The 14,828-nt window shown below is 42.9% G+C and overlaps 1 protein-coding gene across 1 annotated transcript in view; it reads right to left on the bottom strand.

The window, feature by feature from the left end:
- The window catches only part of LOC306924819 (CUB and sushi domain-containing protein 3-like), a gene marked incomplete at both ends in the record, with an annotated part of 337,974 nt that extends 331,987 nt beyond the window's left edge, over positions 1–5,987 (bottom strand). The window contains one exon of the mRNA XM_079503471.1: positions 5,810–5,987. Within this exon, the coding sequence (XP_079359597.1) occupies positions 5,810–5,987 (178 nt within the window). The remainder of the gene's footprint in view (positions 1–5,809) is intronic.
- Between the last annotated feature and the right edge of the window lie 8,841 nt (positions 5,988–14,828).

Genomic DNA, 14,828 nt, shown 5'->3' with positions numbered 1-14,828 from the left:
CAGTCTACTCTGGAACAATGCAAATTGGGAATGCATGCCCCACCTGGTTATGCAATACCCAGACACGACTCGACACAGGGCACACTCCCTAAAGTCCTCACTGGTGTGCGCACCATGTTTGAAGTCGTCAGTCTCATTATGCGCATTACCATATATGCGCATTACCATATAACTAGAGCGGTGCCAGTTGTTCAATGGCCTACTTGGAACGATGCAAGTTGGAAATGCATGCCCCACCCAGTTATTATGTCTGTGTCCCTTTTATGCCCATATATGGACATCTTTGTCAGGCATGCCCAAATATGGAGTCTATACAGATGTCAGAATGATGTCAGAACAGGCCAGCTCCATATATGGAGATATAGGGGTGATCAGGTCCAGGGCCCGGGTAGAGGCTGAACGGTGTATCCGTTCAGCATACTCGGTTCTCGAGTTACGTGGATTACATACGTACGAACACACAGAGACTGGGACATTTATAGATATCAGTCGGATCGGCGGATCTGGACAACCGCCAGAGGCCCAAATGTCCTACTGAATAGTGAAGTGATGGAATGGCTTAAAGGTGTAGTGAAATGACTTTTAGACCATATCCGTGGTCATCATATGGGCATACCTAACAATGGATGCCAAAAAAATGGGAAAATTCTCATTTTTGTGGGTTTTTATATCAAAAGTCCATAAAAAATATTTTGTATTACTTCCTGAAAACGAAAACGTGCTGCGTGATGACGTGTCGAGGCCCACAGCGATAAAAGCCAATAAAAATGAAGCTCACCCGTTTAATTCCCCATATCTCCGCATCCGTCCAGCACAGGCTGCACAGCTGCTACTGATTACAGAAATCTTCAGTTTTTATTCCCATTCAGGATAACATCCAGAGAGTGTATTACTCGGTTTCAACTTAATCATCACACTAAAAAATGTATCTGAAAACATTATAGGGTAGAAATAAGCCACATAAGAGTAAACTGGTAAAGCTGACCGACTATCTGATTTGTAAACTAACATCCACACGCTGTCCTGCGTAGCATAGCTACCGTCCCTAGCTACCGTCCCATCCCCTGAAGGGATGCGACGCTCTGATTGGTTCAGAAACTTCATAGCGGTGTTTCAACTTGAGACCGTCTGAAACTTCAAAATAAAATGTCCACCATTTCCGTTTCACTACGCCTTTAAACATTCACTTTGAATATGTCTCAAGGACCAAACCACCATGGCATCATTTAAGTGAGTGTTTCGTGTTTTAAGCCTCGTTAATATGTTGTCACAACTGACAATACATCGAAAACTGCTGATCTACAACCTCACAATCCGTCATATGCACCAGGCATTGTGACCAGCTATTTTCGGCATGACACCTTCGTATAATTGAGCATAAATTAAGCCATAGTTAATGTGCCTTTGGAGTTAATTGTGTTTATGTGTGCTAATTGTTAAATGTAATGTATTTATTGTGCTGTTGGCTGCAAGTCAGCTGCAACAAGTCAGCTTTTACAACAATTATAACAACTAGTCCTTACCCGTTCTGAATATATGAACAGCAAATGATGTTCGCCAGATGGGGCAGTAGAGAGTACTCTCTAGTGCCCCATCTGGCGGAGTCAGGTTAATACTGTATAAGGAAGTGTAGGCTACAGACAGAAGGACAGACTGACTGACAGACATTTTTCGGTGCTTTTATAGATAGATAATCATAACAGCATTCTATAATGACTGACCCCCCCAAACTAAAATCTTCATCAATAATACAAAATGAATCTATTCAGCTATTGTTGTCAAAGAGAATTTTGGTGTAGAGGGGAAAAAAGGAGGGAACCAAATGCTTCAATGAAGCATAGGGTTTAAGCGGTTAAAATGTTGAGTATGCTCCATTTGCAGAAATGTACAATGGCTTTTTCCTCTCTGGCGATTGGATTCCAGCACAGCACACATTATTCATTTGCGTTTGGGTTGGACCCCACTGAGTCCTCCAAGAAACTAGCCACCATTATATAGAGCTTCATGTTCTTGGGCTGGTGACTTGGAGAACCTACAGTATGGGGGGCAGGGGATAACACCCTGCATATTCCCTCCAGATAGAACCTATACAGTATGGTGGGCAGGGGATAACACCCTGCATATTCCCTCCAGATAGTGTATAATTACACAGACAAATTGTAATCCTGATTAGCCCCAGTAGCCTTCCCAGTCTGTATACAGTACATAATCACATTGAGAGAAAGTCTTCATCAAGGACTCTGTGGTCAGATTACTGTATGTGCACAGCCCACCTGATTAACAGCAATTAGTGAGTGCCTGGTACTCAGTCACGGAAGCCTCCATTTTGTGTGTTGAAATGAGCAAAGAAATCTGAGGGGAACGCATTCTTCTCCCAAGAGAGTGATCTTGCGGGACAGCAGATGTACAATGATATTCATTTTTAACAGTCTGTTCAATCTCTTTGATTCAGCGTAAAAAAAAAAGAATAACTATGGAAACACATCTCTACATGTCCTCCAGTTCCCAACTAATCATGTGAAGTACAGTATACGCTGACTTCCCATGGCAATAACATCCTGCCTTTTTCTTCAAGGAACAAGTCCCACAGGACCAGCTGAGAGACGATGAGAAATTGAATAGGCGGTCCCAGTAGATGCTCTGCATACTTGAGCCAAATAAATTATTATCGCAAATTTATTCAATAAAAAATACAAATCTAGTGTCTAGCTTTTTATCTACATAACAGAAAGTACAGTAACTGGTAACATGAATGCAGAATGCATGAAGAACAGATTTGGGAAGCTCGCTAGCCAGCTACTCCAAGCTGAGACTCGCAATATGCTCTGTACAGATATTCACTAACTGAAATCTGACTCACTTGCGGCATTTACAATCATTACATCATTGTAATCCGCAGTTACACTAATATTGTACACATGGATGTGTAATTCAATAACAATTCTGGATTTGAATTATATTGGTTGGGATGATAGAGACAATGAGACAAAAAATTGGGGGGGAGCACACCCCTGGCCACCTTGCATTCTAGGCAATGAAGAACAAAACAAGTCATGCTAATGTCAAGGAATTAAATTCATACATGCAACTGACCCATTTTCAGATAAAAAGAAATGTTATCTCTGTAGTTTCATAAGTGACAGGCCCTGCAGTTTTATAAGGTCTCAGAGGATTACATGACACAGTTGGATGTTTCAGTTGTTTGGGAGTGGGGTTCTGTCATAAAACACAGCCCCCGTTTTTCTGTCTTTTTGTCAAACACCATAATACCCGTTCACATATCCCCCAAAGACATATGAAGCATTGTGGGATTTGGTGGTTTGACCTTCCGTGTGCCTGGTGATCTGTCATAAAATGTCACTAATTTCATTTTATGCCAAACCACAGAGTGCCAAATCCCAGACAGGCGACTGGGGAAACTTTGTGAACTGAGAACCAGAGCTGTGTACCGTGGGGTTGGCCTCGGGTCACAGCTCCAAATGCAGTAATTCACAGTAAGTCACATAGCACCTTTAGCAAACGACTGATATGCATACTTGTGCTTTGCAGAACAGGCTTTAGAAATGTCATTATCATGGCAGGAGATGTGAGCCATTAGGCAAGGTCTAGTAGGGGCCATTTCTAATTCTGCCAACATTGTCAACTGTCACAGTAGAGGAGGAGCAACATCTGTATCATGATACATCTATTTCTCTCTCTCTCTCTCTCTCTCTCTCTCTCTCTCTCACTCAGAACACCCAGACCATCCCTCTCGCCCTCTGCTCCTTTCTCTTTCTCTCTCCCTCCCTCCGCTTTCTCTCCCCAGTTTTCCTTGCTCCTTTCTAAGAGAACACACCCCCCCCCCCCCCTCCCCTCTTGGCTTGCTGGCTCTCTAATAAGGAGCAGAACTAGGGGGATTGGCGGTGGCCCTGTGGTTTGACATTGCCACAATGTGGGTGGTGATGAAACAGCGCTGTGCCTGAGACTCTGTGCTCAAATCGCCTTGGCTCATTCTTGGTGGGCGCTACTGCTCTGCATGATACACATTTCATCCACCCCCATTAGACAGACATGAGAATTACTCACAGGGTGAACAATCTGCATGCAAATTGATATCTGCATGGGAAGTGGCTGTACACAAGGCGCACAGAGGCACAAGCTTACATTCAAAAGTATGCACTGTAAAAGCTCTAAGAGTGTAGAAATGGATCCATTTGGTTCCATTTGTACAGAGTTACAAATGGAAAAAACACTGAGGCTTTATGTGTCATGCATGCACTCAAAATGGGATCACAGTGTAATTTGGGTGTGGATTAGAGCTTTTAACTCCATTTAACTCTACGTTTTATTGTAAATGGGTTTGGCAATCTGTGTTGTAGTGTGTACTTTGGAATGCATGTCTTCAATGCTGTGTAAATTCACACGCACGCACGCACGCACGCACGCACGCACGCACGCACGCACGCACACACACACACACACACACACACACACACACACACACATATTACACACACACACACATGCACACACCAATTTCCCTCTGGTGATCAAGAAAGGTTCTTGATCAGGTTATCTTACACAGATGTAGATATAAAAATTAAATGTATATACACTTCGGAAAATGTTCAATGGCCTAAAATGTGTCAGGGAATGAGATTGAAGTGACTGTAGGTTTAAATAAGTGTCAAACACTGTAGTGACTCTTTCTCTGTCTCACACGCACGCACACGCACACACACACACACACACAGGGGGGAGAGAGAGAGAGAGAGAGAGAGAGAGAGAGAGAGAGAGAGAGAGAGAGAGAGATAGAGAGAGAGAGAGATTAAATATAATTGGTAAACTGGCAAGAACCGGAACAACATTCTGAAGATGTATTAATGTGATCCAGAGTGGAGGCTCGTTGACAGACATGACATGATCTCTTTAAGCTGTTGCACTACACATGCAGTCAAATCGTCGCTGGATGGGAAATGTGCAACAATTAGTTTGACTTATTTTATACTATAAAGAATTACTAGAAACTAGATCTTAATAGCCAATAAAACAGTGACGGTCTGGTAGTAAAAGCCTAAATTTCGTCAATGCACTTAATAAATAAAAGAGAGAGAGCTTTTGAAATGTATAGCCTATACCAAAAATGATATTGCAGCATGCAGGACAAGACCATTCTGGATGGTGTTGGATTTTTCATTTCGTTCAAAAATAATGCAGCTATGCAATGAGAGGGGAAATGCAACTACATGTTACCTAACCGGCTAGAGCGTATATCAAATCAGCAGACCCTCCGAAAGACCCGCTAGAATACTAACAAGCCCACCTTACACCTGCGTGGCTTGGCAAGTCCGATAAACACCGCGCTCGACAATTTATTGGTGTCAACGCGCTAATTGTCTGGGGCCTTTAAATTGTAGGATATATTATAGCATATCGTTTCTTGTGAAAACTGATCGGATTCGATTCCGAATAAATAATGGCTAGTTGAAAACATGACACTGGGATGTGAAATATAGCAGTAGGATAGCTACATGGAATATCTGTAATATATTTCATATAGGAAATCTGCAGTGCGTGCACTTGAAAGCCCAATAATTCTGTAGTTAGTCTACTAAGCAAAACAGCTCACGTAGGCTATTTGAAGAAGCGTAGGCTACTGCACGAATATCTATTGAGCGAGCCACTCAAAGCCTGCATTGAGACTGCTAAGCCGAAGAAATGCATCCCCCAAACTCCAAAGCCTGGCCGCCGACATCGTCTATGCCTGGTCTGTAATGCTATTGATGACTGACTTCGCACATATAAAAATACATTTACTGCAGCGACGTACCTTTAACACAAGTGAACATCATTGAAAACATGAGATTCCAAAAAACAATTCCCGTTCTAATCCTCATCGTTTTAGATTGAACAAAGTCCCCGCGGCCACATTTAACACATCTCCTGTTGAAGACGCCTGATAGTTCAATAGATCCGTCGTAGTATCCGTCTCTGTAGATCCCCTTCATGTTCTCAAACTAAATACATGTACCCTATATATGTCTCTGTGGTTTTGAACTATATTCCTTCTCTTGTCACAGAGACAGCAAAGCCGCCCGCCGCGCTATGTCAGCTGGTAGCGCGATTTGAGTGCGTCGCTGGAGAGAAGTGAGCAGTAGTGAATTTTAGGATAGGACCACAGCAACCTTGACGAGGACTCAACCATCTCTACTGAGAGGGACATCAAGTATAAAAGAAGAGCTAGCCGTGTGTGCTCCTGTCCGGCGCCACATTACTGACTGCACCCCGCCTTATAATTCCCTCTGTTTCTGCTAAGGAGAAAGGGAGAGAAAGAGACATGCATTTGAATACTGCATTCATTTATCGATTGGCCGTTGAGAGAGAGAGAGAGAGAGAGAGAGAGAGAGAGAGAGAGAGAGACGGAGTGTGTGAGTGTGTGTGAGTGCGTGTGCGTGTCGTGTGTGTGTTAAGAGAGAGGGAGGGAGAGGTCATCCTCCTGCTCATATGTGACGGATTTGTGTGGGCAACAAATCATGAAGTGTGTGTGTGTGTGTGTGTGTGTGTGTGTGTGTGTGCATGTGTGTGTGTGTGTGTGTGTGTGTGTGTGTGTGTGTGTGTGTGTGTGTGTGTGTGTGTGTGTGTGTGTGTGTGTGTGTGTGTGTGTGTGTGTGTGTGTGTGCGTGTGTGCGCGCGCGGGGGGGTCAAATACAGTGAGCATGCCTTCACCACAGGACATACATGATTTATGGCAGCAATGTAAATCAAAGCAATAAATGAACTAGGTATGTTAATGATAGCATATTGGAGGGGGTAGTCAGACTTGGCCAGGCAGCATCTTTTCCGGAAAGCTGATGAAAGAAATTCGCCTGGTAGGCAATCTCACCATAACTCTGATTTTCATTTTGGAGATCGAACGGAGACTTTATTGGGAGTGATAGGGTTCGGCATTTGCAATGCAAAGATGGGATGGTGACGGTGGTATAAAGTAGGCTAAAGCTCAACTGCAGTGGGCCTCTTCTGCCACCTAGCTACAGGAGAAACCCTGGAACTGAAAGAGGGAGCAGTGAAGGGAGAGAATGCGGCCGATATTGCACATATAGAATAAACACTGTCAGTGTTCGGTGATCACATTAATGTGTGCTTCAACCGGGATTAATAGTGAAAAATGTGTGTTTTGTTAATGTTACTGTTAGATGTATTGGTAACTTGCGGATGGAATGGAGCTGAATGTGCTTCTCATGCAGTAGTCAGTATAGTGGCATACAAGAGCTGTCCGTGGTGCTGAAGTTATACAGTCTTTATCCCCAGTGCAGCGGATTCGCTTGTTATGCTTCGTTTTCGCTACCATGAAAAATGCTTATTTATCGATACAACGTTATCAAACAAGTGTTTATCATGGGTCATTCAAATATTGTTTAGCTTTTTCCCGTGCAACTCTACTGTCTACACATCTTCAGTTGAGTCAATTCTCCCTCCTAATTACTGTGAATTTATGTGCGACGTTCCCACAGCTGGTACATTCGCTTTTAAAAATAAATAAACGAGAGATAAACAGTGGGATCTATATCTATAATTTCATCTAATTACAGGCCAGTAGATGGCAATACAATAGGGATGTTGTAGTGTGGCGTAAAATGAATCAGCTATAATCCATTCCAAATCTATAGGCCTATATACTTATGATGTTAAATGTTTATTTTCTACGTATATATTATTGTAGGGTATGGTTCTGGTTTAGCCTATATATATATACAACGTTTACTTTAAGGGGTTCCAGGGGGTCCTTTGCAAAATAGATTAATATAGCATTAAAATAAGTTTAACCACTTTAACCTTATTATATAATGTGGCTATTTTGAATCTACCAGCAAGCTCACAATGTGCTGCAATGCAGTGCGTTGTGAGCTTGAAGCTTAATTTTGTTTTGCAAACGTAAATCTTATGGGAGTCCCTGGCTGGAACAAAATATTTTCGAAAAGGGAAATACATCAATTGGGGTCCTTGACCGGGAAATATCTGAGAATCACTGCCTTACAGGATGAATATCCAAATATCCATTATGTTCCTGCGTGAGCAACATAATAGGCCTACTGTCGAGGCAGGATTAATAACTACCGTATTTGTATCATAATAACAATTTCTCTATAGAATTCTTTATCTCAACTGTTCATGCAGCAGCATTAACCTACAACGCCCCTGCTAGTGAACTGGAAGATCCCTTATTCCCTACTAGCATCAGAAAAAAGGTGTGTGTGTGTGTGTGTGTGTGTGTGTGTGTGTGTGTGTGTGTGTGTGTGTGTGTGTGTGTTCGCGTTCGCATGGGGCTGCGTGTGTGTACAGGCCCAGTGGACGCTGCATGCTGGGAATGGATGGAGGTGGAGGCACTAGGCAGCTTGTCTTTACCACTGTAATCGACAGGTGGGCCCAGGAGAGTGGGCTTCAGTTTTATTGATGCTTTTCTACACCCCTCGCTTGCCAGTTGATGAGCACCACGAACAGTCTCGTGGCTTGAGTGTGTGTGTGTGTGTGTGTGTGTGTGTGTGTGTGTGTGTGGGGGGGGGGGGGGGGGGGGGGGGGGGGGGGTCATAGAAACACTTCATCTACATGTGCTTCACCTGTGCTAGAGGTGATATGTTGAATGTATGTACATTATGAAACATATATTTGTTGAGTACCGGTGTGTGTGAGATTATTCACTGCCTCCAGCGAAACAGATGTCAGCTGGGATACGTGACAGTCAGCAGCAGGTCAGCCAGAGAGACGGCTAACCAGCTATCCTGCCGACTGATTAACCAGTCAGCCAGCCGAACAACCAGTCAGCCAGCATAATGAGCACATTGACTATTTTCTCGCCTTAGGGCACAGACTATTGGACATGTGAATCTCAACAGCATGTTCTGATTATCAGTAGACATGTGTAAGGACCGATGTCTGCAGATGTTCCTGGGACACAAGCAGGGACGAATAGTTTTCATAATCCTCATGGGGGCCCGTGCCGCCCCAACCCCCCCCCCCCCCTCGCACAGACGTGTTAAGGTGCCAGACTTGGATGGTTAGTGCGGCGCGATTACATACAAAGTCAATGCAAGACGAGAATTGCGCGAACGGGCGCGACCTGATGCGGCACAAACGGGACGAACCGAGGCGAATATATATTCAGGTCCAATTCCTCATGGGGGCCGAGATCCATGGTTCAATTCCTCATGGGGGCCCTGGCCCCCCGGCCCCCACAGACTCTACGTCACTGGACAAGGTCTCCTGTCTTCCCGTAAGGGGGCTGCTGTGGTTTTAAAGATGTGTAGTGTGTGTGTGTGTGTGTGTGTGTGTGTGTGTGTGTGTGTGTGTGTGTGTGTGTGTGTGCGCGCGCGGTAACAGATATAAATTACCTGCATGTGTCAATCTCAACTCAGTCGCAGTTGCACACCTGTCTCCAACTCCCTCATCAGCCCCTGACCATTACTCACCTGTGGCCACTTCACTAATCAACTTGCTGTCAATAAAACTGGACTGGACTGGATTTTTCTCACTCACTGTCAGTTCCTAGACATCGGTGTTGTCGTGTTTCACTTTTGTAATCCTGGGTTGCCTTCCTTTTTGTGTTTTATTGTCTACATTTTTGGCCCTGCCTCTTTCTTTAATCAATTGCTGGATCATGCAATCTATTTTACTATTGTCTGCTTCTATGTCCTCATCTGACATACACTGACAGTTCAGTATGCCATTCCTTTCAGTTTGAATTCCACAATACAACTCTCTGGATAATGTGGAGTCCAGTCTACTGTTTGTGGGTGACAGTCTGCTGTGCAAGCTGAGGTACACTGAAATAGAGAGAGACAACATGACAATAGGGGGTAGAGAGAAAGACGAAATAGCTAGCACATAACATCACTCGTGCTGTGTGTAAATTACAGTATGTCATATCATGTTTACATGTGACATGATGTCTACCGTATGTTATCCAATGGCACCTTAGAGTGGTGTGACAATAAATATGCATTTTCAATTTTACAGATATGCTTGACAGTACCAGCACTTCATCCAGTGTATTAGTGCAAGGCTGCAAGCTATATCAGCCATGGCAAATGCTTCTCTTCTCCTATTCATGGATAGAAAATAGCATCAGAAACATCAAAGTAATTTGTTAGTTTTGCTCAAATAAAAGCATAAAAGCTTCAAAGACCAACAATCCCAGTGTTTGCCTTTTCATTCCCCACCCATGAGAAATACCACATGACCCACGGATGAATTATCTTTCTCTCTCTAGTCTACTCTCTCTGTCCCTGTCCTCACTTACCTAATTTACTTGCAATGCTTTCTCTGTCTCAGACAGAGACAGAGAAAGCTGTCTTCTCTTCCCTAGCCCCTCCAACACTATTAAAAGGTTTCATATTTACATAAGCTCACCAGGTCCCTAGTTAGTAGGGCTAAAAGTTCACTGTGTTCACACACTACTGACATTAAACATTCCCGAATTCTTTAGCCTCTGCGGTAATAGATCCTGGACAGAAAAAAGAGAGAGAGAGAGAGAGAGAGAGAGAGAGAGAGAGAGAGAGGCTTCCATAATATTCACCTGATCTCAACCCATTTCTGTTCGCAAAAATCAAATGAAGCTGAAAGTGAGAAGATTTGATGACATTCAAGCCACCCATTATAATATAAAAGTGGAACTGAATCACTTCACAGCTGAACTATTTCAGCAATAAAATATTTTGCAAGTAGCAGGAAGGTTGGGGCAATTGTATATAATCTTGGGGAGAGTACTTTGGAGATGGGTCATAATAGCATGTACACAATTCCTTAAAGTAAAAGATGAGTCTGAGAACCTAAGATCCATAATGTGTATCTATTTGTGAGAGATGTGTTTGGCACATTCGGTGACAAGCTCACTGTGCACAATAAATTATAGTTTTAGTTTTTTAACATGCTTACTATAAGTAGCCAGCCGTTTGACATAATAGTGCTATAGCTTTCAGTGGTGCTGGTTTGCACACATTGAATACATTATGCTGGTCTGTCTGTCTGTCTGTCTGTCTGTCTGTCTGTCTGTCTGTCTGTCTGTCTGTCTGTCTGTCTGTCTGTCTGTCTGTCTGTCTGTCTGTCTGCTCGTGCGTGTGTGCGTGCGTGCGTGCGTGCGTGCGTGCGTACACACATTGCCAGTGTAGGTAAGTCAATTAAAGAGTGAACACACTACAATGAACAATTTCAACTCAAAATCAATATTTTGTAAAGTCACAGAAAAATATGAATGAAGAACTAAACTGATGGATTGTGGTTGTGGTATAACGTCAAAGACACAATTCCAATGAAATGGAATGAGGCATCTGATGACATGATGAAAACGTCACGATGCTCAGCCAATCAAATCATCGCTATGGGTTGCTCAGCCAATCAAATAAATCATCGCTATGGGGTACACACAGACACACAAAGCTGGGCATAGAAACATTTAAAAGTCATAAATGGTTTTTGAATCACATTCAAACCAGAAATCTTCTGCATGGGGTAAACAGGTAGACCAACTACAAAACCACAGAGGCTAAGGTCACGCACTGTTCTTTTGGGCATGGAAGGAACTGTCTATATAGAAGTGTCTATTTGTACGTCTCTAAATGTTTTGATGAATTGAACATGGTGGACCCTATTGTAAACAAGTGTAATGCTTAATTGGGTCGTCCACTCACAGTTAACAGCCTTTGTATTGAGTTTGTGCTTGAAATGTACTGTCATTCTGCAAACTGTTAATACATATTTCAATCAATCAATCAAAAAACTGTGTCTGTGCACGCACAGACAGACAGACAGACAGACAGACAGACAGACAGACAGACAGACAGAATATTCTGTAGTGTAGGCTATAATACACTGTAGTGTTTTGATGTGTTTCCTTAAGCAATTGATTAATGTACTCGTCCTAATTTCGATCAGGGCTTCAGTCTCCTCATTCGACCACGTCTATCCACGGTAACGGGACATCTTTGCGCTGCGTAAAATATGCCTTCTCCGTCTCCAACTGTGTTCAGCTCCTCACCCGCCACATTGTTTGCTTCATTTCCTTTATTTACTGTGGATTGCATTCACACCTGCACCGAATCGTAATCAAGTGCGATTGGAAGCGAAGCGAAACCCCCGTTTTTGCTCGGAGTAGAATGCGGTTCTTTGATACGCATTAGGATTCAAATGAGCCTTCACACCTGCCAAACGAAGTGCACTTTCTGACAATGCGCAGCAGGATTCGTTTTAATCGCAGCAAAGCTTTCTGGTGTGAATGTCACCTAAGAGGGCTAACCACAGAGGGCTAATCCAGAGTAAATCTATGTCCCTGAGGGAATAAAAGTAAACTAAGTAACCTATAGGAAAGGGTATATCAAATTTCTCAATGGAACTGTCAGGTTTCAATGAAACTGGTGTTGAGGAAATTAAGACAAAAATGTCTAACATTGGAGAAGTAACCTTTCGAGAGCTCCACCTCTAGCTGGGACAGACCGACTTCAAAACCCAGGAAGGTATCAGCGAGGATTCGAGGCAGCTGGGCCAACCAATATGCCCCTAGTATATTATGGAGAGCTGCCAAGAACCATCAATCCAGCCGATATACTGATGACATTGGACTGATAGACTGTACACAGTGTACAAGTATTGTTGGATGCCCTACCCATAACTGGACATGGGATGCATTCCCAACTTATACATTGTTCCTGAGTAGTAAAATCAAAGATTCACACTGCTTACCAAAAGCTTTTATCCTGCCTGCACTTTAAGTGGAACCATTAAGGGGCTACACGTACAGTAAAACCTTACCCTTCAGATCCATTTGATTCCATGTGTACACTCTCAGAGTTAAATTAACACTACAGATTTTATCCTAGTGGACTTCAGGCGCTTTCTTGGTTCATATGCGGTATATTAAAAGCATTAACTGTTGTCAATAACATAGAAAACTAGAAAAAGTGCTCCTCGGAGCACAAAAGGCCTCATGATTTGAGGCCTTTTGTTCAAAACAGTCCAATCCTAATATGAAATACTGACAGATCTATCACGTGACGATGTGTTTTACAAAAGTTGGCCTCCTGGTGGTGCTATAAAAGGCAGGTGTGAAAAATGCAGGTCAAAGGTTTTCCTTGGCCTCTAGGGAGTGTGCATGCAAAGTTTCACACAGATCGGTGCAGTTATAGGTCAAAATGCAAATCGGCCTGTTAAAGCGCCACCATGAGGCTTATATGCAAATGTTCAAGTGGCATTTCACGGTTCACCCTCGGCCTTGTGGGAACGCTGCATTCATGATTTGAGGCATTTTGTTGAAAACAGACCAATCCTGCAAACTTTGATAGGCAATCTAATCAGGAAGAAATAATGGGAAATCGGACAGATCTGTGTTGATCACATGACTATAGAGATAGTGTGTACCGATTTGCGTGATGTATGGATAACATGTGTACAGTCGATTAATACAAATAAATGTGTTTAGCAAAAATCGGCCTCATGGTGGTGCTATAACAGGCCATTCTGGAACAATAATTTTTAGGCAGAGGCTCGTCGTTGGCATCCAGGGAGTGTGTCTGCACAGTTTGGCATCGGCCGGGCCAACGGTGCCGGAGATTAGATGTAGACGGATGGACACAAACACGGACGGACGGAGGAACTACAGCCATTCATTCCAATTAGTTTCACCCAATTACTGGAATGAGCAAAAAAAAAAACACTTGAATATTATCCAAGTGTTGTTGTACAGTACCTGCTTTCTGACCACACAATGTCATAACTGGGGCCTTCTGTGTGCTAATTTAACTTGTCTTCTGCTTACTATGATCTTTCTACTATGCATCTATTTATGTATTTGTGTCAGCTTCACACATGTTTCTTTTAATCTGCAAAATAGTCTAGCATTGTCACTCGATGTTTAATCGGCTCTTCTTCGTCTCAAGACATGGATTCACTCCAGGTCAGTCTTGCTGTAGGAGTTATTTATTCTTCAAGAGAAAGCAATACAAATCTACTTTTGCCAGTTGTGGTAATATAAGCGGAAATTAATCCTGACTTAAAGGTTTCAAGCAAGTGGTGTGGTGAGGCAAGGAGTGATGTGTTCAAAGTGTTTAAACAAGAACGGTAGGATGAAGATGGATTTGTAGTTTGCAAAGCTATCTCTTGGTGTATTATTTCCTCCAGGAATGGGATCACAGCTATTGTTTAAAGACAACAAGCACCAATCTTGTCTGGAAAGATTATTTAACTGAGACAAGTTAGCGGAACAGGATCTAAGGAGGGGTGAATATTTTGATCTGATAGGGTGCACAGCACGGCCTTGGTGAAGCATCAATTGTTTTTATTTTGGATTAGACCTTTATTTATCTATGAAATCCTTTTGAGATAACAAGATCTCTTTTTTGAAGAACCCTGTCCAAGATAGCACATTATTTTTTTAAATTACGCTAAAAGCAAGCGTGACAGTGAGTACAGTGAAATGGGCTGATATATAGACGTAATATCAACTCCTATAACTTCAATGTATGTTTTGGACAAAGACAAGCAGCTGTGGTACTCTTGTATTGACAAGGGCCTGCCCTGAACTCCACTTCGTTGATGTCGGAGAGCAGGAGTTAGCAGTTACATGTCTAGTGGACAGCAGGAGCAGGTTTTAAGACTTATAATAGCATGGGGCTCTTTAAAGGCTTGAAAACATACACACTTTCACACTCAGGCATGACTGCGCGACACACACACACACACACACACACACACACACACACACACACACACACACACACACACACACACACACACACACACACACACACACACACACACACACACACACACACACACACACACACACACACACACACACACACCTC

Source organism: Electrona antarctica, assembly GCF_951216825.1.
Source record: "Electrona antarctica genome assembly, chromosome: 6".
Taxonomy (NCBI): Eukaryota; Metazoa; Chordata; class Actinopteri; order Myctophiformes; family Myctophidae; genus Electrona; species Electrona antarctica.
This window is presented reverse-complemented; position numbering and strand designations above follow the sequence as displayed.